Source organism: Magnolia sinica, chromosome 3, assembly GCF_029962835.1.
Source record: "Magnolia sinica isolate HGM2019 chromosome 3, MsV1, whole genome shotgun sequence".
Classification (NCBI taxonomy): Eukaryota; Viridiplantae; Streptophyta; class Magnoliopsida; order Magnoliales; family Magnoliaceae; genus Magnolia; species Magnolia sinica.
Genome location: NC_080575.1, coordinates 104,378,566 through 104,406,546, shown reverse-complemented (window position 1 = coordinate 104,406,546; position 27,981 = coordinate 104,378,566). Strand labels below are relative to the sequence as shown.

General features: G+C 39.0%; 1 protein-coding gene across 3 annotated transcripts; it reads left to right on the top strand.

Moving 5' to 3' along the window:
- The first annotated feature begins 2,710 nt into the window (after window positions 1-2,710).
- On the top strand, window positions 2,711-27,142 carry LOC131240519 (uncharacterized). 3 transcript variants are annotated; one of them, XM_058238795.1, is made up of 25 exons: window positions 2,711-2,820; window positions 4,428-4,670; window positions 7,547-7,764; window positions 10,741-10,846; window positions 10,953-11,054; window positions 11,240-11,299; window positions 11,619-11,697; window positions 12,454-12,601; window positions 18,790-18,913; window positions 19,144-19,324; window positions 19,723-19,751; window positions 20,271-20,419; window positions 21,062-21,167; window positions 21,318-21,413; window positions 21,514-21,563; window positions 21,671-21,794; window positions 23,459-23,521; window positions 23,630-23,689; window positions 23,793-23,954; window positions 24,211-24,284; window positions 24,388-24,481; window positions 24,883-25,019; window positions 25,117-25,197; window positions 25,857-25,962; window positions 26,885-27,142. In XM_058238795.1, exons 2-25 carry the CDS (start codon window positions 4,497-4,499, stop codon window positions 26,954-26,956), a joined length of 2,595 nt encoding a protein of 864 aa, XP_058094778.1. In that variant the 5' UTR covers window positions 2,711-2,820; window positions 4,428-4,496; the 3' UTR covers window positions 26,957-27,142. The 3 variants fall into 3 exon arrangements, with proteins under 3 accessions (XP_058094778.1, XP_058094779.1, XP_058094780.1); XM_058238796.1 differs by lacking the exons at window positions 2,711-2,820; window positions 4,428-4,670; window positions 7,547-7,764 and adding an exon at window positions 10,095-10,171; XM_058238797.1 differs by lacking the exons at window positions 2,711-2,820; window positions 4,428-4,670; window positions 7,547-7,764; ... (2 more) ...; window positions 11,240-11,299; window positions 11,619-11,697 and having other exon boundaries at window positions 12,462-12,601; window positions 18,776-18,913.
- The last annotated feature ends 839 nt before the right edge of the window (window positions 27,143-27,981 follow it).

The following is a 27,981-nucleotide window of genomic DNA, read 5'->3' as shown; positions in this document are numbered from 1 at the left end:
TCACTACCTCATATAAGCCAACATAAACATTTGACAAAGGGCTCAAGGCAGTAATCGAGACATTACATACAACCTTTTTTATAGCACAATAGTGTCTTATCTTAGTTTTAACTTTACTTCATTCACTTTTTGTCCAACCCCATTATAAAAAGTCTGGAATTTACTGTAGCATAAAAGTCGATGTCCAACGCTATCGCTGTAGTACACCTAGGAATAGTTTAAATATCTACAATCTACTATTATCAAATCCCGATCAACTAAGTCCATATTTAGAAGATTATGCCGATCACATCTTACTGATCACCCACCTAGGTTGTTTGTCTACACAAGTGATCAGGTATTTATCTTTTATTTATTCTTTGCTTATTTGATGTTCTCACTAATTGTATTAATCTTCATTAAAAATTAATAAGTTCATCAACCAACTTTTTTTTTAATTCTTCAATCCACTACCACATTATTAAAAAAACTAAGGCCCACTATCATCATTGAAAGAAAAGTTTTTAGTTCAAGTCAAAAATATCTCATTCAAAAGTATTAATCCTCTCATTTTAAATTGTCTAATCATTGTAATTGGTGGCTGAATAATCAAGTCAACCTTCATAGGTCTGATTTGACAATGGGATGTACTAACAAGCTAACAAAAAAAAAAAAAAGGTCTAATTTTATAGTTGAATTGGTACATGAGATCACAAGCGTTCAATCAAACTCGAGACGAATAAGACTCTAACACGCTTAATACTATCCTCATCACACACGTTTGATCGAATATGAGCCATTTATTAATATATGTGGCCTCATGTCTGATTGAAGTGCAACAATTCCTTAAAGGTATTCTTAGGTTCAACATCCTATTTCAATTATCAAAACCAAATATAAGAGGGGACACATGGTGGGTTGAGGGTACAAACTCAACAGAATTTTATATCAGACTATTTCTAAGCTTTAATCATTCCTTATAGCGGCCGGTGTTAACATGTGTATGGCATCGGGAATTCAAAGATCCACATGTACGAAAGAATAGATAATCTGGGTTTGAGTCCTTACCTCAATGGTAGACTCTGATGAGTTTCAACACAACCTTTACATATATATATATATATATATATATATATATATATATATATATAACACACGCACACAAATCCCCACACACTCACGGTCGTAGTGGGATTTCACCACCTATGGGTTCTCGAGCCCTTGACTCGGTGTCTAAACTCCTTAGAGTCTACCACCAGAGCAAGAGTAAAGACCCATTGGACGGTTAAAATTGAATAATACCCAAGGGTCTCATTTCAACTAATAAGATTTGAGACTGCCTATCAATATGGTGCATGAGTATCATAAGACTTAAAAGATCTCGTGTAGTCCACCATCCACAGTGCACTTTTCCGATGCCCACAAACGCACGTGCAAGTAGAATACGTGTCCAAGATCCAATCCGTTAATCTGGAGTGTTCCACCGTCAAAAATCTTTAAAGGAACCATAATGCCAATCTTATATCAGATTACATGTATGTCTCACCAAATGAGCACATAAGAGTGCGTTTTCACCCGAGCAACTCCAAAGGTGGGGTCCGAATGATGGGCGGCTGGAATCTATTACACGTTTTGACTGTTGACGGATGAAATATAAGTTCACTCGCGCGAGTGTACTTAAGATTATGTAAATATTCTAGCCTTCACAGAAACTTCCTCTGGCCGGGACACAGTCGGAGGTTGTGGGGCCCACAGAGATTCCCGTGAAAAAATCACTCTGTCCATCAGTTTCTAAAGATCACAATAGGACAGTAGTCCACAAATCAGGAAATTTTAAAACCCAAGTGGGCCACACCACATTAAACAATGAGAACGAAAACGTCCACCATTAAATCTTTCTAGAGCCGACCATGATTTTTATATGACATCCCAATCGTTCCTAGGGTTATTACCATGCACTCACATAAACGGTAGGCACAAATATTATCATGGTGCAAAACTTCTGTGGTCCCTACAAAGTTTCCAATGGTGGCTGTTCCATCTCCTGTTTTTCGTGTGGTGTGGCCCACTTGAGTTTTGAATCTTTTTTATTTTTTAGAATTTTTCCTATTGTGATCATTATAAACGGGTGGATGGAGTGGATTTGTGACGGAAATCTCTGTGGGCCCCACATAGCCTCCTACCACAGTAATTTTATGGGGCCGGGGCACAGACAATTTGCGTCCGTTCGGTTCTGCTGTAACACGAGTTCGTCTTTTCTCTATGTTGTCTCATAATTCGTCCCCTCATTTTGGCCGATACTCTGATACGGTTCAATGATCAGATCCGTCCATTTTATGTATAGTATGATAGAAGGGATATAGTAATAATTTTACACTGAAATAATATTTCTATCCATTATTATATATAGATGAATTCAGACCATGGAAAATAGAATTTTCAACGACTCCTTATTCAACTCAAAGATCAGTATTCAGAATAATCAATGAAATTTTATTATTAGATCGTAAGTATTTTATGGAACCAAATGAAGCATGAACCGTCCAAATCATTGGACCATATTATAATGTGGGCCCCAATGGAGCGACACATTCTGGAAATTCAGTCGCGACAGAGGTAAAACAAATGAGATTAGATTGCTGTTCGACAACATGTGGGAGCTTGGTCGGTCGTCTTTCTAGATGCTGGGGTTTTTTTTTTTTTTTTCCCTCTCTCTTTTTTTTGGGTTTCTTCATTGAACATTGCCATTGGTAGGTTGGATTTCATTTTCCCAACATACAATATATCAATAAAGTCGAAGAGAGTTTCTCTCTATGGGAATTCTCTGATAGAAAAGCTGAGGTACGGTCGAGAAGCTTCTGCATTTCTGTTCTGAAGATTATTGCATTCCATTTCCGTTTGGATTTAGATATGTAAATTGGAATCCTATTCCACATTTGTTTTGTTGAGTTTATGCAAATAATATAGGAATTTCTGTTTTGGGTTTCTCAGATTTTAAGATTTTAGTTCAGGCTGCGTTTGGTTGCACCAAATTTCGTAATATTCTGCATCAAATTAGAGTGAGTAATCTTGAAATTTCATGATATTTGATGCAGCCAAACGTGGCCGTTGCTTTTATTCGAATATTAAGCCGATTTTAAAGTTTCCCTGAAGAATTTGTATAGTATTTTTGGAATAACTTTCATTTTGAAACGACCAAATTGGAGTTTCATGTATTTTATTTTTTATTTTTTTAAATGTAGCCTTTTTTATTTTTTGTTGTAGAAATTCAAGTTTTTATTTTCATGGTTCTCGCTCTCGGAAACGGATTGACTACTCCCCCTGCCACCAGCCCAGTGGCTGGTGGTTGGTACTCTGTGGGCCCCTCCATGATGTATGTGTTTCATCCATTCCGTTCATCCATTTTTACAGATCAGTTTAGTGCTTCATCCCAAAAATTAGAGGGATATAGATCTCAGGTGGACCACACCATAGGAAAACAATTATTATTGGATATCCACCATTAAAATCCTCCTAAGGCCCACTGTACTGTTTATTTGACATCCAAACTTTTTATTAGGTCATACACGCCCAGATGAAGGGAAAAAACAAAGATCAGCTTGATCCAAAGGTTTTTAATGGTCGACGCTCATGCAACACTGTTTCCTGTAATGTGGTCCACTTGAGATTTTGATATAACTAATTTTTTGTTCCATACAATAAAATGATCTGAAAAAATATATGGACGGCATGGATGAAACACATAAATCATGTTAGGGCCCACAGAGCACCGACCACCAGCCATTGGCTGGTGGCAGGGGGAGTAGCGAATCCGTTCCCCTCTCTCTCCCTCTCGTCGATTCATCTTTGTTTTGTGGCGAGAAACTTTGATACTCTGGCAGATTGTGACTGATGATACACCGGCGTTTAGAAATTGCATACGTGGCATAGAAGTAATTCGAATTAAACCGTCAAAGTTATCAAACCCAGTTTAGATGAATCGTAAACCAAAAATTTATATTTTTTTGATTACCTGAAAATCGAATTGGTGGACATTTATTGAACGGTTAAAATAGGAAATATCCATTGGTCCTATCTATTCCATGAATCAGAGGTGCGGATTATTCAACCACGTTGACTTTAGGACTGTGACTTAGCGTCAATGGGTTCAGAATTTAATGTATTTCTTAGTGCCTGCGTATCAAGGTTCATACTCTGCCAGAGTATCAAATGTCTCATCCAGTGTAATCGCTTACATAGCAAATTCATCCAATCCCGATCTGACACGTGTCACATGCTAGCCAAATGCTTGGAACCAATAAATGTGCGGCCCACCAACCAAGCTGGTGCTGTTCCTTTGCACGTGACAGTAGCTGGCCATTGCACCACGTACCTTGAAGTCGACGTAGGCAATTGCACCAGATACATTTTCTACTTTCATTAATTAAAGAAGATAATTATGTGATTAGATCATCAAAGAAGCAGATTATAGCGTGTATTTGAAGAACAAATCCAAAGGACTCAAAAAGCAATCCGAAATGCGGGTTGCGGTGATCGGTGCTGGGGTCAGTGGATTGGTTTCGGCTCAAGTGCTTGCGAAAGCTGGGGTCGATGTGGTGGTGTATGAGAAGGAAGATTACTTGGGCGGGCACGCTTGGACCGTGACCTTCGATGGCGTAGATTTGGACCTTGGGTTCATGGTCTTCAATCGGGTAAGTAACATTTTTCTTGAGCCATGCATGGTGAACTTCTGTTTTCATTGAATACCATCAAGAGGTGTCCACATGCATTGGTTTTTAAAGAGTAACCGAGTTCTTAAAATTGTCGGTGCTGTGTCACAAGGAATCATTATTTGGGAATAAGTTATCGGTGCATATGGGTAGATCCAGATACGGTGGTAGACTCTCGGGAGTTTTAACACCCAATCAAGAGTTTGAGTTTCCATAGGTGGTGAAATCCCACTAAGGTGTGAGTGTGTGGGGTGTGTGTGTAAAAAAATAAATAAATAAATAAAAGGGTAGATCCAAACACCAACTTCCGCATCAACGATATAAAATAAATGGGTGTGCAGCACGGGGCCAACAGGTCCAATGTCATCTGTACCAAGTTGATTGGGTGGTGGCCCGTGACTGGACTCAGTGGGGTCCACTGTGATGTATATGTTTTAACGGTTCGTATATTTTTCAGCTCATTTTAAGGCATGAGTCTAAACTTGAAGCATATCTAAAACTCAAGTGGACCATAACTCTGGAAAGAGCAGGGATACTGATATCCACCGTTGAAACCTTCACATGGCCTATGGTGTTGTTTATTTTCTATCCGACCTGTCAATAAGGTCACATAGGGAAAATACAAATATCTGCTTCATCCAAAACTTTTATTTATGGTCCCGAAGAAGTTTTGAACTGTAAGCTTTCAATCCCCACTCATTTCCGGTGTTGTGGTCCATTTGGTCATTTTGCTGTCATGCCATAAAATGAGCTGGAAATGGATGGACAGCGTTGATAAAACACATACATCCTGGTGGGTCACCAGGAATATGGGTGGTATTAGGTCAACAACCCCATCCGCTTCCGGTTTGTACAGAAAGAAAAGGGTATTTAGGTAATTTATGATTCAGCCTGGCCGTGTGCTTCACGATGTACGGTTGAGAATTTTCTAAATCCCTGGCCGTGTGCTTCCCTAGAGCGACGTGATATTCGCATCCCTTAGGTACCAAATTGGAATGCTCTATCACAACACGTGCTGTAGTAAGCGTGTATAACACCAAACTTTGTGGGGCCCATCATGTTGCTTGTTTGACATCCACTCCTCCATGAGATATGGATTCTCACGTAGATCCCAAAATTCAGACCGATGGTGGGCCACAACATGAGAAACAATGTCAAATTACAACTAAATCCTCAGAGCTCATGCACTTTGGGCCCGCTTGAGTTTTGGATTCAAGGATATCTTCATCCAAGTTATTAGCACCTAATTAATGGCTCAGATGGAATATACACACACCCAAAGGATCGAGTGGATGTCATGCACAACAAACTGGGCCCACATAATTTGGTTTTTGTAGCTGCTGAGTACAACAGGCAGTGATGACATTTGGCTCTTATCCCACTTTAAAAACATGGCACATGCACGGTAAGGTATGCCAACATAGCTAGCGTGTTGTACCCGTTGCTTATGACAATTTCAGTCCTTTTACTGGTTTTAGAATATGATAATGTCAGCGCACAAAATACTCAGGCATCCAGGAATTGTAGACACGGTGTACATTTACTCAAATTGAACTGATTAAATTGCTGAAACCTCAATCATGAAGTCATAATCCCAATATTGGTTGAGCAATCTTAACCCTTGATTAGAAGATACCCAATTGTTGAAATGGGACTATATTTTTAACTGTCCATTACAAGTCCAAAATAACAGTTTTCTAATGATGTTAAACATTAAATATCGACCGTTGAATTTGGACAACTTAATTTTCTTTCTAAGTTTTTTTTTTTTTTTCCCTTTATAAGTATGCTCCACCATGACAGGACCATCCAGTTCATGACCATGGTCGTTGGCCTTTTGGGGGCGCACCGTCGATGGACCGTGCCTCCATGGCTAGACAATACTGGCTCTCCACTTTCTAGCCTGCAAACAAGAAGCTGATTCCTCAGCAACGTTTGTAGAACAAGCTTATTCTACAACTTGAGCCCACCATGATGTATGGCTCACATCCAATCTGTCCATAAGGTGTGTCCAAGTTTACGTGTGTCTCAAAAGCCAGGTCAATATAAAACACAGGTGGGTCACACTGCAATGAATAATTGAGATGGGGATGTCCACCTTATTATTCTAAAACTTGGGTTTAATATAAAATATTGAGGACCCACGACCTGAAGCGCGAATCTTTTTTTTTTTTTTTTTTGCCAAAATTCAAATGCTCACATAAGTTTTAAATATTGGTCATTATCTTATTTAAGATTGTGAGTGAGCCAATGCCTTCTATATATGAAATCCTCACTGTTAGCCACCCCCACTAGGGGAATCGATGCCAAGACCTCATTGTTGAAATGAGGTATCTTTCACTTAGCCTACGAACGTGAGATATGGATCAAGGTGTTAGAAGATGCAACTCACTAGATGGACTAGACAAAGTAAAAAACAGGCGATTGCAAAACTCACGTGGGAGTATCTCATGACTTTAGAGGCTTTAGGCATGATTTTACATGGTGTGGCCCACATGATTTTAAAAGCTTTAGGCATGATTTTGCATGGTGTGGCCCACCAGAGTTTTTCGAGTCAGCCATATTTTTGGGGTCCTAGGAGAAATGAGGGAGCTGACATGATGGAAGATTGGATGTGAGGCACACATGGCCCCACGTAACCTTTTGTGGAATAAGCTTATTCAACGAAAGTGACAGAGGAACTGGTCTTTGGTGACGAGATTGAAAAGGCATGTGATGGGTGATTAGTAATTAATGGGTCCCACCAAGTTGAAAAAATGGGCTAAGAGAATATTTGGTTTTTTTTTCTTCTTCTTTTTTCTTATTTTTGAATTTGTTAATTTGGAGATAGTGAATGGGGATGGAATTGGAATGGACAGGTGACTTACCCGAATATGAGTGAGTGGTTCGAGAGCATGGGAATTGAAATGGAAAGGTCAGACATGTCATTTTCGGTGAGCTTGGGCATGGGCCAGGGCTGCGAGTGGGGTAGCCGAAATGGTTTCTCCAGCTTGTTTGCACAGAAGACCAATGCCTTTAATCCCTTCTTCTGGCAAATGATCCGTGAAATTCTCAAATTCAAGACCCACGTGATCGAGTACGTTCTCTCTCTCTCTCTCTCTCTCTCTCTCTCTCTCTCTCTCTCTCTCTCTCCATAGATCAGACGATACTAGCCATCTGATCACTGTTCTTTGAAGTGATGGTCAAACCACGATAGGAACTAGATTAACCTTTGATTATAATCAATTAATTACACTCTATAACATTAACTGTATTGTGAACCAAAAAGTAAGGTTATTTATCTCACCATCGGGTTGGTGGACATAATGTGACGGATGGGAGGACAATCCGAACCGTCCATCTGATGAGAGATGTAATGGCTGGGAGACATCGTTTAAAATATTATATCATTTGGACACTCTAGTAGTCCCACCATCGACGGTTCGAAAGAAGAGTGGCTAAGTATCCTTATCATCCAGTGGCTCGGATTGTCACCTCATTATCGTGCAGTAGGTCATCAACAGCCTGATTCACTAATGGACGGTTGGATCATCAAACTATCTAGCCATGCGGTGATTTATAGATAAGCCTAGTGCAGAGGATGAAGCGGAACGCAGCCAAAACATCGTCTCTTTGTTTGTCTGCTTCTTCTTTTAAGTTATGGTGAACCGTGATGCACGTCAGCTCCACTGCAATCGACCGTATATATTTCTTGGGAACCTTATCACCGTCTGAACAATGGGTCTACTCGCGAGAGTAGGATTTGTAAGACTACTATCCCTTGGTCCACCTACAAAATGTGGCAGATGTCTGTGAGATTTTGGACCGTTCATCACGTGGGGGTCACCATCTATGCGCTGTGGCTGGCGGTAGCAGATTAGGTGTTACCCAGGTAATAGTTAGTGAGTGTCTCCCGACCGTGGGGCCCACTTTGATGAATGTGTTATGTATCCAGGGCGTCCATCAGTTTTTCAAGCTTATTTTAATGCATGGTTCCCAAAAATGAGGTAGGTCGATATCTCAATTGGATCACACATTAGAGATTGAATGCCCACCATGACCCTACATCCTGATCTGTGTGACCTTATCAAAAGGTTGGATGGAAAATAAACATTACGGTCGGCCTAGGAAGTTTTTAATGGTGGACGTTTAATGGCCACTGTTTCCTGTGGTGTGGTCCATGTGAAATTTGCATCTTCTCTATTTTTGGGACCGTGCTCTAAACTGATCTGGAAAATCCGATGGATGGTGTGGATATACAGCACATACATCAAGGTGGGCCCTATGGTTAGGGCAACACCCACCAACGTGTTACCCGGGTAACACCTAATCCGCTCCCGTGGCTGGCATGGTCATCACGTGGGCGAAGCACATACATAAAATAAAAAAAAATAAAAGAAAAAAAGAAAGTGTGATCAATTCCTTTTAACTGTCCATCTTTCTTCATACGAAAGTCCCCACCTAATTGCTGGACCTTTCTAGAATGTGTACCGTGGCACATATATGATGGGACGAGCAGATGATGCTCACACATGTGCTATCATCAGCACGTGTCGAGAGGGTAGCCATCTCATTGTTCTTGTAAATGTGAACTGATGCAATCAGCCTGTGTGGCCCCATTTTTCCATCCAATTTCTCCCATGATGAATACTGCCCTCTGATCCACTTATTAGGTGAGCCACATCCTGTACATTAATCAATCACATCAACAGCTGTACGCTTATTTTTACTGTGTGGGCCACATGATGATTGGACCAGCCGATTTTTGCACCTAATTGGTTATATATCTTCATTGTGTAGCCCACCAATTCTATGGTTGGATGTCCTAAACGAAGACTCTTTGGGAGAAAATATGGAGATGCAATCTAATCCAGTTAGGTGAGGATTTTCTGAAATGAGAAAAATTACACAAGAAGAGAAATGTACTAACAACCACAGGCTACAAGAGACATAAGATTTACGTGAATCACCACATCCACAGACAAAATGTCAAGCAAGACATGCATGGGAACAACGCATTTCAAAATCATGCCCCTACCATCAGGACCACCAACTTTGTACATAACCCCCTTCAAAGATAAAGCTGGCCCACTCATCAGGTGGGCCACATGTATAGTCTATGGTCCATGTTTCAACATACAACTGTGTCCATCTGGGTAGGTGGGCACACTAATCGAGGCAGCCCAATCATGGTCCCTATTGTGGATGGAAAATTGCCGGTCAATAGCATTGATCAGACTATATCAACCGTCCGATTGTGCTCATCTTCGTTTTACACACAAATGAAACTGAAATTTTAAAATATTTCAGGCAGATTGTTTGGCCATGCTATCTTCTATAAACTATCTACTTTATACTATCTTGGACTAGCTATTATCTGTCGAATGGCCAGAAACATAGAAGTAAAAATGGACACATGATGCATGTGAGGATTTAAAATGGATGGTGACACTTGTTGAAATATTTAAGGCACTTGAAGATTGGCGAAGGCACACGTGGCACATGTGAGTGTTTGAACATGGATGATCACACATATGATACATGTGATGTATGTGCATAGAAAATTATGCTCTCTGCAAATTCAATCCATTTGGATATCCATTTGTGAATGGTTTCTTTCATATTCAATTATAGTCGAGCCGTAATTTTTTTTTTTTTTTTTTTTTTTTTTTTTTTTTTTAAAGAATTTAACTCCAAATGTAGGAGTTTGAATGACTGCAGTCTTGACATGGAACCATTTCATTTCGTTTATGGAATTTTCTAATGTGAATTGATATCTTCTACCACACTACTGATTGATTTGCTTACACCCATTTTCAATTCCAGTAATTGAACATAATATGAATATTTCAATTCACCTTCAACACACCAATTTTTTTAAAAAATAAAAATAAAAATCATGACCAAATCGAGTGGTTGTAACAAATGCTCAGTGAGAATCTACTTGGCCTGGGATCTTTATTTTGCCAAAATCAGATTTCACATACATTATTTCAATGCATTCTTTGTTAGATTCTGATTTTATTTTTTTCCTATACATTTCTAATGATAGATTTTGATCTGCTTATGGTAGGTACCTTGAAGAGCTTGAGAACAACCCAGACATTGATCGCAGCGAAACCTTGGGCAGTTTCCTCAAGTCGCGTGGTTATTCCAAATTATTTCAAGAAGCTTATTTGGTGAGCCTGCCACGGCGATCACGTACTTACACTTTCATTTACATGTTTGGTATGTTACAAGCATTGTTGTACTTTTACTTGTGATCTCAATGGTGGAACATTGCAGCTACCTGTTTGTGCTTCAATATGGTCCTGCCCTTCAGATGGGGTGTTGAACTTCTCAGCTTTTTCTGTGCTTTCGTTTTGCCGCAACCATCACCTTCTTCAGGTACATCTCCTTGATGCTTTATGTACATATGTGTGTGTATCTTACACATCCCATAAGCTTTTCAAGTCCTTTATATCCCATTTTTTTCAATCCTGATTTTCATGTGACACTTGCGAGGCTTTACTTAAAAACTATTTGTTAGGAATGTGTTTGGTTTCTGACTAGAACCTTTGTCATCACTGCAGCTCTTTGGTCGACCACAATGGCTAACGGTCAAATCGCGTTCCCATACTTACGTCAACAAGGTAATGCTTTTTCTTCCTTCTTCTTTTGAAATATGTTTATGTACTGTTTGGATGCACCAGTTGAACTGAACTGGAATTCGTTCCATTCAAAATTGAGGAAATGAACAAAGTGGGAGTGGCGACATTTTTATTCAAAATTGAGGAAATGAACAGAGTGGAACTAGCCCTGGTTTTGTTATTTGGACTTTACTGAATTGAATTTTTGAAGTTCATTCCAATCAAACATCCAAACACACCTTAAGTATATCACTTTTAAGTCATAAAAGGGATCAGTTTGATGATTATTTTTGAATAATCTGTAAAAATTCATGATGTTCAGGTCAGAGAAGAGCTGGAGAATAGATGCTGCCAGATAAGGACAGGCTGCGAGGTACGGTCTGTTTCCACGATTGATGGAGGTAAGCAGTTTTTTACTGGAGAGTATTGGACAGTAATTCGAAAGGCCTACTTTCATGTAATCTCGTGATCAATCTGGGGTTCGCCTTATAGGTGTTTGTCTAAAAGAGTGAAAGTGTAAGACAAAGAAGCTATATAGTTCTTAATCTAATTACTTCAAAAAAGTAGAAACTTGTAGCTTGTTTTTCATTACAAGGAATCAATGTCAATGTTGAAAACATAGGTGATTTTGGAAATTTAGGTACCATAAGCATAATAGAACAAACCGGATAATTTTCTCATCTCAAAATATTATAATCCATATGGCTTTTTCTTTATTGAAGCAATGTAGTGTCCAACTGGGCTTTCATAAATGATTAGAGACGATCCCGGAATGCTTGATCCAAAAGAAAATTTCGAAACACGGTGCAATTCAAACAGTTGCTAGAGGCTTCTCTCATCAATGGAACTTCAAACATGATTAACCACCTGACAAATGATATCTACACCCACCCTTCTCGAAACACACACCTCTCTTTCTACTTAGGGTATTACATATATACATTTTGGTTCTACTGTAGGACCAAAAGTAGAAAAAAGGGTTCCTTCATAAAAAGGCATAGGGTCCATTAATCATTTTGAAAATATCTGATAAGCATAGAAGCTCAACATTTTAAATACAAACGATTGTCTGAACCAATTCCAAAGCTCTATATCTTTAATCATCCTATTTCCAAAGCTCGGTGGGTTCTGCTGCTAAAATAAGTATTATGTGGCAGGGTGCTGTGTGCTAGATGCAAACGGTTCTCAAGAAACGTATGATGGATGTATACTGGCCGTTCATGCCCCAGATGCTTTGAGAATCTTAGGAGGACAAACAACTCATGAAGAAAGAAAAATACTTGGTGCTTTTCAATATGTTTGCAGGTACCTTGTCCTTCCATTTTCCATGCATTTCCTATTTTTCTTCCTTGTACGGTTCTTGAAGCTGGTGTCATTTATGAGAAATTGCCAACCAATAACCTTTAGGAACCACAAAAACAAATCAATTGTTGTCTATGAGACAGATAGGTTAAAGAAGGTTGTTAGATAGGAAACGTGTCTTGTTTCCATGTAGAGATAATTGATTCTGATTTTATCTTTTTCCTTGTATAGTTGATTCTGATTTTATTTTATTTTCCTTGCATAGATGTTGTATATCTCTATATATTCAACCTTTTAGGACTGTCTGAAATATAGAAAACCAAAGGAGAATCGTTTTCTCTTTGCTTTCATGGTATCAGAGCTATACCGATCCTAATCCGGCACCTCCTTCATCACCGGCACCACCTCCTGACAAATCCGGCCCCTCCTACGTCAGAAAACCCTGTTCCGGCACCTCCTTCTGCGCTTCTACTGCGTCCGACCATCCCCAACCCCAACCCCCGTCCGATCATCCCCAACCTCCGACCATCCCCAACCCCCGTCCAACCATCCCCAGGCCTGTCCGATTACACCCCTGCTGTCTGTTCACACCCCTGCTGTCCGATCACATCCCTGCCCGCGTCCTGTCACGTCCTGCTGCACGCCTTGCTGCGCACGTCCCTGCCTCATCTGATCACCCTCTGCGCATGCCCTTGCCTCTGTACTATGCACGCCCCTGCCTTTATACTGTGCACAGTCCCTGCCTCTGGTGCTGTTGTTGTTGTTGTTCTGTTTCTGTCACTACAACCGGCTCTTCTGCTGCAAGGTACCTTCTTCCTTGGCGTGGTTTATATCACTTCCTAACTATTGACAAAGACTCCTGTACAGAGGCCCCACGATGTAGTTTCGATGGTACCAACTACAATCTATGGGCTATCCACTTTCAGAGTTTTCTCAAGGATCATAGTTTGTGGGGACTAATTGATGGATCTATTACTGTCCTCACTTCCACAAATGCCGACAAAGTGGCTGAGTGGGAAATGAAAAATGGACAGATTATTACCTGGATTCTCGATTCGGTCGATCGGACAATTGTTGTTGGTCTCACGCCACATCGCACTACTAAGGCAATGTGGGAGCATCTCCAGACTATTTATCAACAGAGTAATGCGGCTTGGTTATACCGCCTGGAACAAGATCTGGTTCACCTTACTCAGGGTGACAAAAGTATTCAGAATTCTACTCTACAATGGTTACAATTTAGACAGAGATGGCTATGATGGATCCAGAATTCCCTAATAACTTTAAGATATTCCAAAAAATGCGCGATAGTGCGCGAGTTAGACAGTTTCTTATGAAGCTGCGTCCGGAATTTGAGCATTGTAGGGCCGCTCTCCTGAACCATAGCCCAACTCCTTCAATGAATTCAGTTATTGATGATTTATTAGCTGAGGAACAACGACTGCAAGTTCTCTCTCAGGGACCATCTCAGGGACCTTCTGATCTGGTACTTGCTGTATCCACCTTTGCACCAAACCGTGGTTCCACTCCGTTAACTTGTCGCGGCTATAACAAAGTGGGACATGTCGTCGCTCAGTGCAAAGATTGGTGCGCTTATTGTCGACGGACTGGTCATGATATTCAGGATTGCCGTTCACGTGCCTATGCATTCTCATTCGACCGTGGCCATGATGGTCAAGGTCGTGGCCGTGGTCGTGCTCTTTCTGCTACTTCCGCGACTAGTTCTTCCGAGCCTTTTATTAGTGATACTGCATCTACTGTTTCTGCTGAAGGTCTTTCCTCATCTTTGACTCCTGCGATTCTCCAGCAGACCGCGCAGGCCTTTTCTGCAGCCGGTATGTCAGGTATCTCCTCATCTTCTACATGGTTCTTCGATTCGGGTACTTCCAATCATATAACTGGTGACGTATCACATCTTCGTGACATTCGTCCCTACATTGAAAATTAGGCTAATTTTACTGCGGATGACACTAGACTACTCATTCAGTCTGTTGGTTCATTGAGTCTCTCCTTCTGCCCATCACCAATTTACCCTTCGTGATGTGTTTCATGTCCCTAAACTCTCCTCAAATTTAATTTCTGTTGGTCAACTTACATCCAATAACTACTTAGTCATATTTCTTCCAAATTGTTGTTTTGTGCAGGATCTAGCAACGGGGAAGGTATTTGGGAAGGGTAGGCGACATGGGTGTCTGTACGTGCTGGACTTTGACCCCATCTATCACTCCAGCTCGTTGTTTCTTTTCTCCATCTTCCTCGGATATTTCTTTAGCAAATAAAATGTGAAAACTATGGCACTTTCGAATGGGTCATCCATGTTCTAATCGGTTTATTCAGCTGTTTTCTTCTGGCATGTTAGAGAATATTTCTATTAATAAAAGTAATTTGAATTATTCTTGTTCTTCCTATTGTCTTTCAAAAAGTAAGTGTATTCATTTTCCTCTAAGTATTACGAAATCATCATCTATGTTTGAGCTAGTGCACACGGATGTCTGGGGTCCTTCACCAATTATGTTACTTTCTGGACTACGATACTATGTTATATTCATTGATGATTTCACACGTTACACCTGGATTTACTTTCTGCACTTCAAGTCACAGGTTTTTTAAAAATTTAAGATATTTCACTCTATGGTGGACACTCAATTTCGGGTAAAAATTAAAACTCTCTGCTCTAACTCAAGGGGAGAGTATCTCTCCACAAATTTTCATACATATCTTCAGGATCATGGAATTATTCATCAGACCACCTGTTCTGATACTCCCCAACAGAATGGGGTGGCTGAACGAAAAAATCGTCATATTGTTGAAACTGCCAATACCCTGATGACAGCTATGAGTGTTCCCCGTTCCTTCTGAGTGAAAGCTATGATGCATTCAGTCTACTTGATTAATCGAATGCCAACCACAGTTTTGAACAGTAAATCTCCCTACTTTGTTCTCACCGGTTTACTTCCTACATATTCCACATTTTGTGTTTTTAGTTGTATATGTTATGTTCATCTGGCATCACGTGAACGTAACAAACTTTCTCCAAAATCAGTCAAATGTATGTACCTAGGATCTAGAGAAACTCGGAAAGGTTTTCGTTGCTATGATCCAGTCTCTCGTCGTGTTCGGGTGTCACGACATATTATTTTTATTGAGCATATTGCCTTTCATGCATCTGTTCCTCCTTCACCCACACCAAACTCTCCTGGACTTACTGTTTTTCCTGATATTCCTGTTGCATCGAGTACACTCCCTTGTCCGTTGCAGGTTTACTTACGACGACCACGTATAGATCCACCACCTACTACTCTACCTACCGTACCTGTTACCGATCCAGATCCTACCTTAGTACATCGTTCCACTCGTGGACATCAACAACCTGATCGCTTGATATACTCTATGTCTACCATGAATGCTACTCTGGATACTGTATCTATTCCTACTTCATACCATCAGGCAGCCACTCATGATTGTTGGAAGAAGGCTATGGCAGAAGGACTGGAAGCATTGGATGATAACTATACGTAGGATATTGTCACTCGACCCACTGACCAACAATTAATTGGGAGTAAATGGATTTATTCTGTAAAGTTCAAGTCTGATGGATCATTGGATTGATACAAAGCTCGGCTTGTGGCTCAGGGATATAAACAGGAACACAGAATAGATTATGATGAGACATTCACTCCTATGGCCAAGATGAAAATTGTTCGCACTCTTCTGCAATATCATCTGTTCGTTCTTGGCCACTCACTCAGATGGATGTGAAAAATGCTTTTCTTCTTGACGACCTCCAAGAAACAGTATATTTGAAACCTCCTCCTGGGTCTTTAATCCCTGCTAATAAGGTCTGTCGCCTAAAGAAAGCTCTATACGGTCTCAAACAGGCCCCTCGGGCATGGTTCCAACGCTTTCATGATGTTGTTACAGGTGCTGGCTTTACTCAAAGTGGTCATGATCCATCCTTATTCTTGCGCATCACTGATCGTGGAATTGTTATTGTTCTCGTATATGTTGACGACCTACTTCTGACTGGTAGCAATGCTACTGGCATCTCAGCATTAAAGGAAGTTTTGAAATCATCCTTCAAGATGAAGGACCTTGAACATCTGACATACTTTCTTGGACTTGAATTCTTACGTTCTACACGTGGGATCCTAGTCAGCCAGCATAAATATACCAAGGATCTTCTCGCCTTAACCTCATTGATGGATCAGAAGACAGTTCAGGCTCCCTTAAAACTTAAAGTTCAATATGGCCATGACGATGGTGATCTCCTTGCGGAGCCCACATTATACCGCCGTTTGGTCGGGAGTCTGCTTTACTTAACAATGGCTCGTCCTGATATTGCCTACGTTGTCCATGTTGTCAGCCAGTTTATTTCTGCTCCTCGAACTCTTCATATGACTGCAATGTTGCACATCTTACGAAACCTACGTGGAACTTTGGATCGATCACTGTTCTTCTCCTCTATGGCTAATCTGGACCTTCGTGCTTATTCGGATGCTGACTGGGCCGGTTGTACTCTCACACGCAGATCTATCACTGGCTACTGTGTTTTTCTCGTCACTTCTCTCATCTCTTGGAAGTGTAAGAAGTAGGCCACTGTTTCCAAATCAAGCATGGAAGCCGAGTATCGAGCAATGTCAACTGCATGTAGTGAGCTTATCTAGTTACGTGGACTTCTTTCTGACTTGGGCGTTCATCTACAGAATCCTACTCCACTCCATGTAGATAATCTGAGTGCCATTCAGATTGCCTCTAATCCTATTTTCCATGAACGGACAAAGCATATTAAAGTTGACTGTCACTTCATCTGAGAGAAGTTTCAGTCTCGGCTCATTTCTCTTCCTCATGTCGCATCCCATGATCAGATTGCAAACATTCTCACAAAGTTCCTCACTTCTGCACGTCACTCATATTTTGTTGGCAAACTATTACTTGTCGATGACCAGCATCAGTTTGAGGGGGGATGTTAGACAGGAAACGTGTCTTATTTCCATGTATAGATAATTGATTCTAATTTTATCTTTTTCTTTATATAGATGTTGTATATCTCTATATATTCAACCTCTTAGGGTTGTCTGGAATACAGAAAACCAAAGGAGAATCATTTTCTCTTTGCTTTCAAAGGTAACGCATTCATATCATATCCATGTTTGATACTTCGATCATATGTGTAGAAACTATACTCATTCTGTATCATTGTCATGCCTGAGTACCATAAATTGTTTTATTACGGAAAGGACTCATCTTTGTTTGCCACTCAGATGCAATTACCTACAATCTTTTAGTGCAAAGCATTAACAGTATGGCAAGGATAACATACTAAAAGGATTAAGAAATATGGTTGGGTGGACCTGAGATTTCGACTCTTGTTTTTGCATATTGAAGAAAGTGAGCTTAGTTTTTAAGTTACGGCGCATTGCGCGTATTTGGTTCTTTTGAGAAAGTGGTCAGCTACTCATAAATGAACTGGGTTGCTCTTTTGTGATTTATTTTATTTTGCCAATTTGGGGCAATTTGGGGTTTTTAGGAAACAATGATGATAGTCATACTCAAATTAATATTAAAAAGTAACATACTAGTCTTTATATTTTCAACTGACTAAGTCGTCCGTCATTGGAATTTCTTGTCTTGGAACATTTGACTAACCAATGTGATTCAAGAGCATTTCTAGCCAGCAGTGTCCCATGATGAATTAGTTTCACCCAAATCTCAATAGAGAATGGTTGTTTCACGATAATTGTAGCCCAAATCCAGGGTTGCTGCATGATTTTTCTTTCTTTCCCGGTTTTCCCAAAGAAACCTTCAAACAGATATCAGCAGAGGCTCCTTTACCGTTAAAGAGAGGCCGCCATTTTCATTGATGGAGCTCTTTCTGAGGATTTCCTTTGTTTGATTCACTAAAACAAATACTAACACTAGTCCTAATTTATTTCTGCAAATCAAATGATGGATTGAACTAAGAACTTCCAGAAATTTATTTCCTTTGTGATGGTGTTTGAAGAGCCCTTCAAAAGATGTTTTCAATTGGAGGATGTGGATTCAGATCAAAGATATATTTCTCATATCATTTGGGTTCATGAGTTTATTTAACTCTGCTTAATAAAAAATGTGTTACCAAAGCTAACGAAATGCATTTTATTGTGATTGTTTCTCATTAAAAAGTGCAATCATCTATAGTGCTCTGTTGGCAGTGATATATTCCTTCACCGTGACAAAACCTTTATGCCCCAAAACCCATCAGCCTGGAGTGCATGGAATTTTCTTGGAACCACTGGTGACAAAGTATGTCTAACATATTGGCTGAATGTACTACAGGTATGCAACATGTCCTTCATGCATTTTCTGACATTACTCTTGCATGAAATATCGTTGATTACATCTCCTTCAAAAGGTTTCATATAAATGTCTTTGTAAGAACAAAAGGAATGTGAGCTCTGCTTATTTGTCTTCACCCGAATGATTTCCATGTGACAGTCTTCAAAAGCATATACCTGCGTCCATGATTCAAGTACTCTAATTATTGCATGGCCTGTATGAAATTGCAGAATCTTGGTGATAGTGGTCTTCCTTTCCTTGTTACTCTTAATCCACCTCATATGCCACAGTATAATTTGCTTAAATGGTCAACAAGCCATCCTTTTCCATCAGTTGCTGCCTCAAAAGCTATACATGAGCTTGATAGAATTCAAGGGAAGAGAGGAATATGGTTTTGTGGAGCATATCAAGGTGAGCTAGTTTCCTTTCTTTCTCTCTGATAATCGAATCGGCAGGTACATGGATGGAGTGGTTGCTCATTTTCTGCCTTCCATTAAAAAGTGATGGAGTTTTCAATCACCTGTGTTAAATCATTCATAATTTCCAGAAAATTGGCACATTTGAAGTTGTATCTTAAGTGCAGCAGTTGGGTTTTTCATGTATAAGCTTTTCTATTTTACAAGCCTTTTTCATCTTGGAATCGATAGATGCAGTCTATGGAATTTTATTGCTATAGTCATGAAACAAAATAGATGGATGCAGTCTTATGCAATTTATCTTTCCTTTCTTGTTGCACAAGTACTTGCTTCCTTCTTCTTTATGATCGTCTTTTGCATTGGCTATTAATGAGTAGGCTGCTTCCTTTGCAGGGTTTGGCTTCCACGAGGACGGACTGAAGGTAATTGATTGCTTTCATATTACCATTAGGCATAAGTAATTCAGAAAAAGCCAAATATTCCTACGAAAGCAAAGAGATGTATGGACCATGGCCAAATTTCTCCCTGGTCAGATGATCATGTCCATCTGATGAAAATGGAGAATTACAACCAATGGTCCATTTTTTTAATGGGAGCCCAATCAGACAGTTCGGGTTAAGAAATGGGGAAGAGTTTTTGGGGCACCTCTCATCCACCATGGCCCTCCATATGAACAATTCGGGTCACCAAAAGGTGGCCCCGGCATATATGGTTTATTAGGCTGGCAAATACTTGATTGAACACTGTATATTCCGTCTTCTTTATAATATTTATCTCTATTCACTGATTCATTCCAAACTATCTATCCTGCCGACATCACCAGATATATAGCTTTTGGTAGACTGTGGGCACCTCATGCTCGTTTTTCATTAAGCAGTAATTTTCATCAAATTGAGGAATCAAATAGGCTGCTGCTCACGAATACTGGGTTTCTCTTTCAGGCTGGCAGGGTTGCCGCACATGGTGTGCTTGGAAAGAGCTGTGTTCTTCTGAGAAACAGAAAACATATGGTACCTTCTCTAGTGGAAACTGGAGCACGCCTTATTGTTACTAGATTCCTTGAACGATATATATCCATAGGCTGTTTAACGTAAGTTTTCATCCTCGAAGCGGAAAGCCACTCATTTAATATTTCAGAAAATAGTGAAAGAGGGACATCTGAATTGGTGTTTGGTAATTACTGTTATCAGCGACAACTTTGTTCAGTACCACCATCCGCAGAATTTGCTTATTTCTTACATGTTATATGATGAAATTGAGTGATGTTGCTTCGGCATATATAGTCTTCTAGACTTTGAATTCTCCAACAACTTGTGTCACATTTACATCCTATGTTTCAGAATCCAATGAGAAAGGTGAAAGAAAGAACAACAAGAACAGAGATTTGGGTATCTTTACAACATTCCATTCATGTCAATGATTTTAACTTGCTACAAAGACTAAGAGCCTATTTAATTTTAGTTAATTGTAACTTTATATCAGTTTAATGGAAGCTTGATGTAGAATCTTTCTGACAATAACCATTTCCATGTCTGTATCCTGGACTCAAGAAATATGGAGTCAAATCGTTTCTCATGTATCTTTCCATTGTTCATTATAATCTTTCTGCTCGCAGCATTACATTGTTCTAACGTACTATTTCACTCTTGTTTTCATTTCAGGCCATCCATACTAAAATTGACTCATAGTGTACAATACATATTTTCATTTTGAATATTCTTGATGTCCACAGATTGTTGGAAGAAGGAGGTACGATTTATGTTTTTGAAGGAGCCACCAACAAGAAAAGTAGCCCGAAATCCATCATGAGAGTTCATCATCCCTTGTTCTACTGGAAGGTAGTTTTCCATTTATATCGAGCAACAGTTCATACTGACCACATGTCACTTGATAATCTTCAACTGAACATAAATGCCAACTAAAATCACATTTCCATGCCTTTTGAGAATGCGGCACACATGCTGAGTTGCATTTAACTTGTTTAACAGGTTGCTACACAGGCTGATTTAGGCCTTGCAGATGCATATATCAATGGCGATATTTCTTTTGTCGATGAAGTAGAAGGTCTTTTAAACTTGTTCATGGTAAGACAATCATGTTTGATGCCGATATTTGGCATCGCAAATCATTAATCAAATTAATTTACCTATCTTGCTTGGTATTCTTTAATTTTATTTTTTGCAGATTTTTATTGCCAACAGGGATACAAGTGCTAGAAAGCATTCTAATAAAAGGTATTTTATTAGTAACACTCAGCTGCAAAACAAGACAATAATTTGATATCTCCTATGTAGATGTCTCATGTTTCATTGCCTAAAGATTCGGTAAATTGCATCTCCAGGGGTTGGTGGACACCACTGTTCCTCACAGCTGGAGTAGCATCTGCAAAATATTTCTATCAGCACATCTCAAGGCAAAATACTCTCACGCAAGCTCGTCGAAACATCTCTCGTCATTATGATCTGGTCTGCTCAATCCATCAGTATTGAATTTACTATTCCATTGTAGGACTTCTGTGACCGGTCTTTGTTATCCATCGTGAATCTCCCTTTCAACTTTCGACCGAGGAAGATTCACGGCTTTAACTTCAAATTTACTATCTGATAACGCTATATTCATTTTTGTACAAGATGGCCATCTGCTAAGTAGAACTTTGATTAACTAGAGAAACTTGTATAGTGTCAGTGCATCCATGGCTGTCAGTGTATGCCTCGTGCACAGATCTTCACTCACACTGTCGTTGTAGAATAGTTTAAAGAAAATCCAAAATAAATTCAATGAAATCATATTTATTGCTATTTTTTTAATATTTCTTCCTCTCTTTTTTTCTTGAATCGTCCTTGAAAGTCTCCCAAAATTTTCCCAAATAGGAATCAATTGCTTTGTCAATTTTTTCCTGAATCTGACTTTGTAAATTTGATTTCATCTTACTGAAAATGGAACAGAATTGTCAGTACAAGTTATGTCAATGACCTTTACTTTTCCTGTTCTCTGTAATTGTGAGGATTATAGAACTGTTAGAAATTTTGATGCTGAGAGAAAACAATGTACATCTTAGTTACTCATGCTGCCTCCCCAAAAATTTTCTTCCTGTGAAATCACCAAGGTGTATAACACCCGTAAGCCTTGTCCGTTTCTCCTGAGTTAGATGATACCAATTCACTTTCATCCAGTTCGAAATCAAATCCTGATCTTTGAAGAGCTCTCCACACACACCACTCTGATTCAGCTTGTGTCATTATTATGAAATGATAATACACTGGGCGATCTTGCATTGAATCTGGACTAGTCGAGAGATTCAGCCCCACTGTTCATTTTTCATCTGTGTTTAACTCAAATCATTTATATTAAATGAACTAGCATGATATGATTGTTATTTTTGTATGGTGTTTTGTATTTTTGTATAGCCATTCTTTTGTTTCTCAACAATATTTTTGTCACATTCTCATACAAGTGCCAAGAACTAAGTGGCATAGCTGTTTGGACCATTACTTTTTATCTCAGCCAATCATTTCGTAGCTCCTAAGATGCTTCCCTTGATGCTGCTTGTCATATTAGAACCGGGTGGACGAATTGAGATTCATTGTAGTGGCACCTACTTTTGCAAAATGTCACTTAGATATTGTATTGGATTCTCGCCATAGGAGCTGTAGGATACAAGTCCCATTAGTGCACTCGTTGACATTACCTAAGTTGATTCATTCCAATGATTCATGGTTTGCTCATATACTACAATTTGAGCATTGTATCATGGGTCTTTCATTTAGGCCATGTTTGGATAAGTGGAATTGGGTGTGTACTAACATGCTAACCTAAATTTAAAATTTAAAAAAAAAAAAAAAAAAGTGGAAATCCCATATTCCTCTCACAAAATTCATCTAGTTTTTGTGCTAAGAATCCAAATAATGGAAGTGTAATGATTTATTGGTAGAATCCCACCCTTTTCTTTGCTATTCAAACAACATGAATAGTCACTTCAAAGGAAAACCTGTTTCCACTGTTTGGCATGGAACCCATGGTTTCCAAACATAGCCTTACTCATTCTCTCCATGTTCATCATGATGTTATTGTACTTTGTATTATAACAAAATATAATTTAACGGTCTGTCCTTAACTTTCATGCTTCTAGAGTAACGACCTCTTTGCATTGTTCTTGGATGAAACAATGACCTATTCATGCGCTATATTTAAGGTGTGTATCACTTGCAAAACAATCTTTACTCAATTTAATCCTTTATTTCTAGTATGTTATAGGTGCAGTTTATAGGATTCTAACTTCCATGTTTGAACCATCTGAAAGAGCAAGGATGAAGATTTAAAGGTTGCGCAGCTACGGAAAACCTCTCTCCTGATTGAAAAGGTGAGGCCCTTATCACCAACTATTCTATTTAAATAGTATTTGGATGGGATTCCATCTAATTCGTTCTTATCTGACTTTGTCTGTACTTTTCAAAATGATCCAGGCCAGAATCAATGCCAGGCATGAAATTCTTGAGATTGGTTGTGGTTGGGGAAGCCTAGCTATAGAGGTTGTCAAGAGAACTGGTTGTAAATACACAGGTATCACATTGTCTGAGAAGCAGCTGAAATATGCAGAAAGGAAAGTGAAAGAAGCTGGCCTCCAGGTAGTTTATTTTATTCAAAATTCTATTTACAAAATTGTGATATCAGTGGAAATGGATTACTAACCAAATGCTCAAAGATTGATTGATCCCTTTATTTTTATTTTGTTAGTTGTATTTAAATGGAATCTAGAGATGAAGAATACTCATGGATACTGTTTTCTTGAAAATCAATCTTCCAAGACTGCCAAATATTTGAAAGTTGGTTTTATAAGACATGTTTGGTTGACATTCTCATTTTAATTAATTGTGTTTCCAGGACAAGATAAAATTCCTTCTATGTGACTATCGCCAACTGCCAAGCTCTCAGAAATATGACAGGATTATATCATGGTGATTTCCTGGCAACTGCTGAAACTCCATCAGCTTTTAAGAGGCAGAATTAAATTGCATTCCCCAACTGGTGAACCTTTTTTTTTTTTTTTTTTTTTTACAGTGAGATGATAGAAGGAGTTGGCCATGAATACATGGAAGAGTTCTTCGGTTGTTGCGAATCCGTTTTGGCTGAAGATGGTTTGTTTGTCCTACAGGTTACAGATTGCCTATTATAATTTTTCTTAATTATGGTTCGATTTGAATTATCTGATCAGTTAAAAATCATCAATCAATCATAAATGTCTTAAAACAGCCAATCTAACCCTATTAGCTGAATGGTTCCCAACATGAAGATGCCCTATCTCAAGCTCAAGCCAGTCCGCTCATTGGGTGGGCCATGCATATGCTGAATATAGGCCACTACTCGTATATTATCTAACCGTGAATCTTTCTCATGCAAGTGTGACCCACCTGATGAGGGGGCCGTCCCGATTTCTTGGCCTGGTCATGTTGACCTGATGACTGAAACAACCTCATGTTTGGGCTACACATACACAGTCAAATTTATTTGTGTGTTTTTCATGTTTTTATTGACTGGCTGTGGTCGATTGTGCAGTTCATATCAATACCAGATGAACGATATGATGAGTATAGGAGGAGCTCCGATTTTATAAAGGAATATATATTTCCTGGTGGATGCCTTCCATCTTTGAGTAGATTAACATCAGCCATGGCAGCTTCTTCCAGACTCTGGTTAGTAATAATCCTACAATTAAAAATCTTCATTTTTCTTTTACTTCTCTTTCTTGTTCTTTTTCAAAATTTACCAACATTAACTTGGAAAATGCAGTGTGGAACACGTTGAAAACATAGGCATTCACTACTACCAAACTTTGATATACTGGAGGAATAGGTTCATGGCGAATAGGAGGTAAGAATTAGAATTTCCGCCATGGTTAGCTTATTTTAGAATTATAGACAACTAATTTGTATGATATTACAGTGGAAATCATTTTTCTTGGATGCGGTGATGATGTGCTCATTGATCTGGACTTTCCACTTGCTGAAAGTATACTGGGAGGGCAATCATGTCTGATCAATGGATTGTAGAATGGCCATTTGGGATAGTTTTCTTTTGTGTTTTTTTTTTTTTTTTTTCTTGAATCGTGACATTTTGGGTAAGTAATGATTTAAAAAATGTTCAATGATCAAACTAGTCAGCCCATCCGGTAGGACCCATCAATGGACTGTTCATGCATCTCAAGAAACATTTAATCTGATGTTCATAGTGTCTTGGAAGATGGATTGTCATCACAAACAAGGTCATTGTTCAGATAAGGATGATCCAGTTGATGCTACTTCGGAATGGTGGTCCTTCGAAAAATAAATAAATGTTTTGGACCCTCCATATTTCCAGTAGAACTCATTTGCAACATGATAGATATTGAACTAGCTGTATAGGATATATTCGACATATTCCACTTAAAGAGAAGAATACAATTTCATGATTAGATCTCCATCAAATGGTAATACTTTTTCATTTCAATAGTCATTAGTTCTGATATGGTAGCACCTCTCCTTGTCATTCAGTAAAATTCTTTCGCTAGGATTTGACGAGAAGTTCATTCGCACATGGGAGTATTATTTTGTGTATTCTGCGGCTGGTTTCAAGACACACACACTTGGAAATTATCAGGTATTATCTGGATAAGTTTCAGTTGCATATCTTTTTTCCATGGTTAGAATCTATCCTAGATGACATGTTTTTCTTTTTCTTCTTAAAGAGAGTCAATTTATAGACATTTCCATGAATTTGAAGTAGATAAATTGACTAATTAAACTCATGTCTCTATAATCAATTCGATCCCCCGATCCAAGTGAGGACAAAAACCTATGAAAAGATCGCTTGGATTTACGAAAGAGTCACTTGGATTTATGCATGGTTTGTTCCTTATCTCTAAAATCCTATTTCTTCATTCAATTTGGATCCGACCGAAATAGAACTTGATGATGAAAAAGAATTCCATCTTTGATCAAGTGAACTGCAATTTCAGTATTTTGAAAGTACTAGAACAGCAATTATTCAGATTGGTATAGCTGATGGCTACATGGGGACTCTAGATTAATTGAACATGACATGGTTTCAAGAGCGTGAAATAGAAAAATCATATTTAAAAAATATAAATAATAATAATAATAAATTTAAAAAAATAAAATAAAATGAAAAAAGAAGAAGAAGAAGAAGAAGACGAAGAAGACGAAGAAGACGAAAATAGCATAAAAATTGTATCCCTGACTTAAAACTTTGTTAATAGGCCATTTTGCTGAAGGCGGGAAAACGCAACATTGCCACCTTCCACTAGAATTTTTAGAATATTTTTACTTCTCTCCTATCTAAAAGTAAAAAAACATTGCAGAAGCAGTTAGATACATTGAATCCAGCATCAACAATGCCAGCTGGTTGGTCACCCGCCATGGTATTTACCGTGACTAAACACATCCTTAGGTGAATATCTACTATACAATGGTTAAAAATATCTTACATGGGTTTCCGTGTGATCAAGCAAAATGTGTATAATAGGCTCTCTTTCTCACACATGGCTTCTTATCATATGCAGATCATATTCTCTCGTCCAGGAAACCTTGATGCGTTCAACGATCCATATAAAGGTTTACCATCAGCATATTGATTCCTCCTCTCTTGCTCAAGTCATAATACTTTGCTTTTTTCATCCCATTATTTTCCCATTGAAATTTCAAGGATCTGAATTTTGCTAGATCTGTTAGCATTGGTTTCTCTGTTCTTGATACCTTGGGAAGCAAACAAAATAAGACCATGTTTTGTACTAATGAATGTATGTTCATGTTTGAGGATATTGAACAGAATCATCCTAAGCTACATTGCAATGCCTATTCATTTTTCTCAACACTCATTAACAACCTGACCAATAAGCAAAACTCCTCGGGATTGATGGAACGTGTCAAGCTAGGCCCTTACACCATGGGTGATGATAACATATCACCAAACTCTGCAGTGGCCCGCTCTGTGGCAGCATGTACTCTGGCCTTTGACCATGTACCCTTCCCACAGTGTTGTAGCTCTCACTCTAGCTTTGGTACCAAGTAGCCCATGTACCTTTCGGTTGCTTTCACTCTAGCCCAAGTTGCCCTTTTCATAGGTCTCCCCATCAGCAACTCGAACACAAGAAGTAATGCTTGCTCTTTGGTCCAAGTCATCCTTTTCATAGGTCGTCCCCTCCATGACTCGGACATGAGACATGGTGCTCACTCTGACAACTAAAACCAATAAGCCAAAAACCCCATGGAATGCATCAAAGCCCTTAAACCACTGCAGATCATATGCAACTCCTATGATACCTTTCTGTAACTTAACAGAACTGAATTTATTTTTTATTTTTAAGTAGATGATCGCTTCCCGTATGCAGCATGTAACTGCAAAAACGACTGCTTCCTGGCATGGGGATGTTTTGAAACTGCATTAATTGGTGATTAGGGGCAACATCCATTCCACATGCTGCATTAGATCTCAACATTGTGCTAACAATTTGCCCCCAGGTGTGCCTGGATTGTTAGAGTATGTGGGTGGTGCTTGAGCTCATGTATGGCTTACTCATTATTTAGCCTAGCTGATTGCAACCCTCACTCCTATACCATTTGATAGAACTTATTTTCAGCACTCAACACAAATCAGATC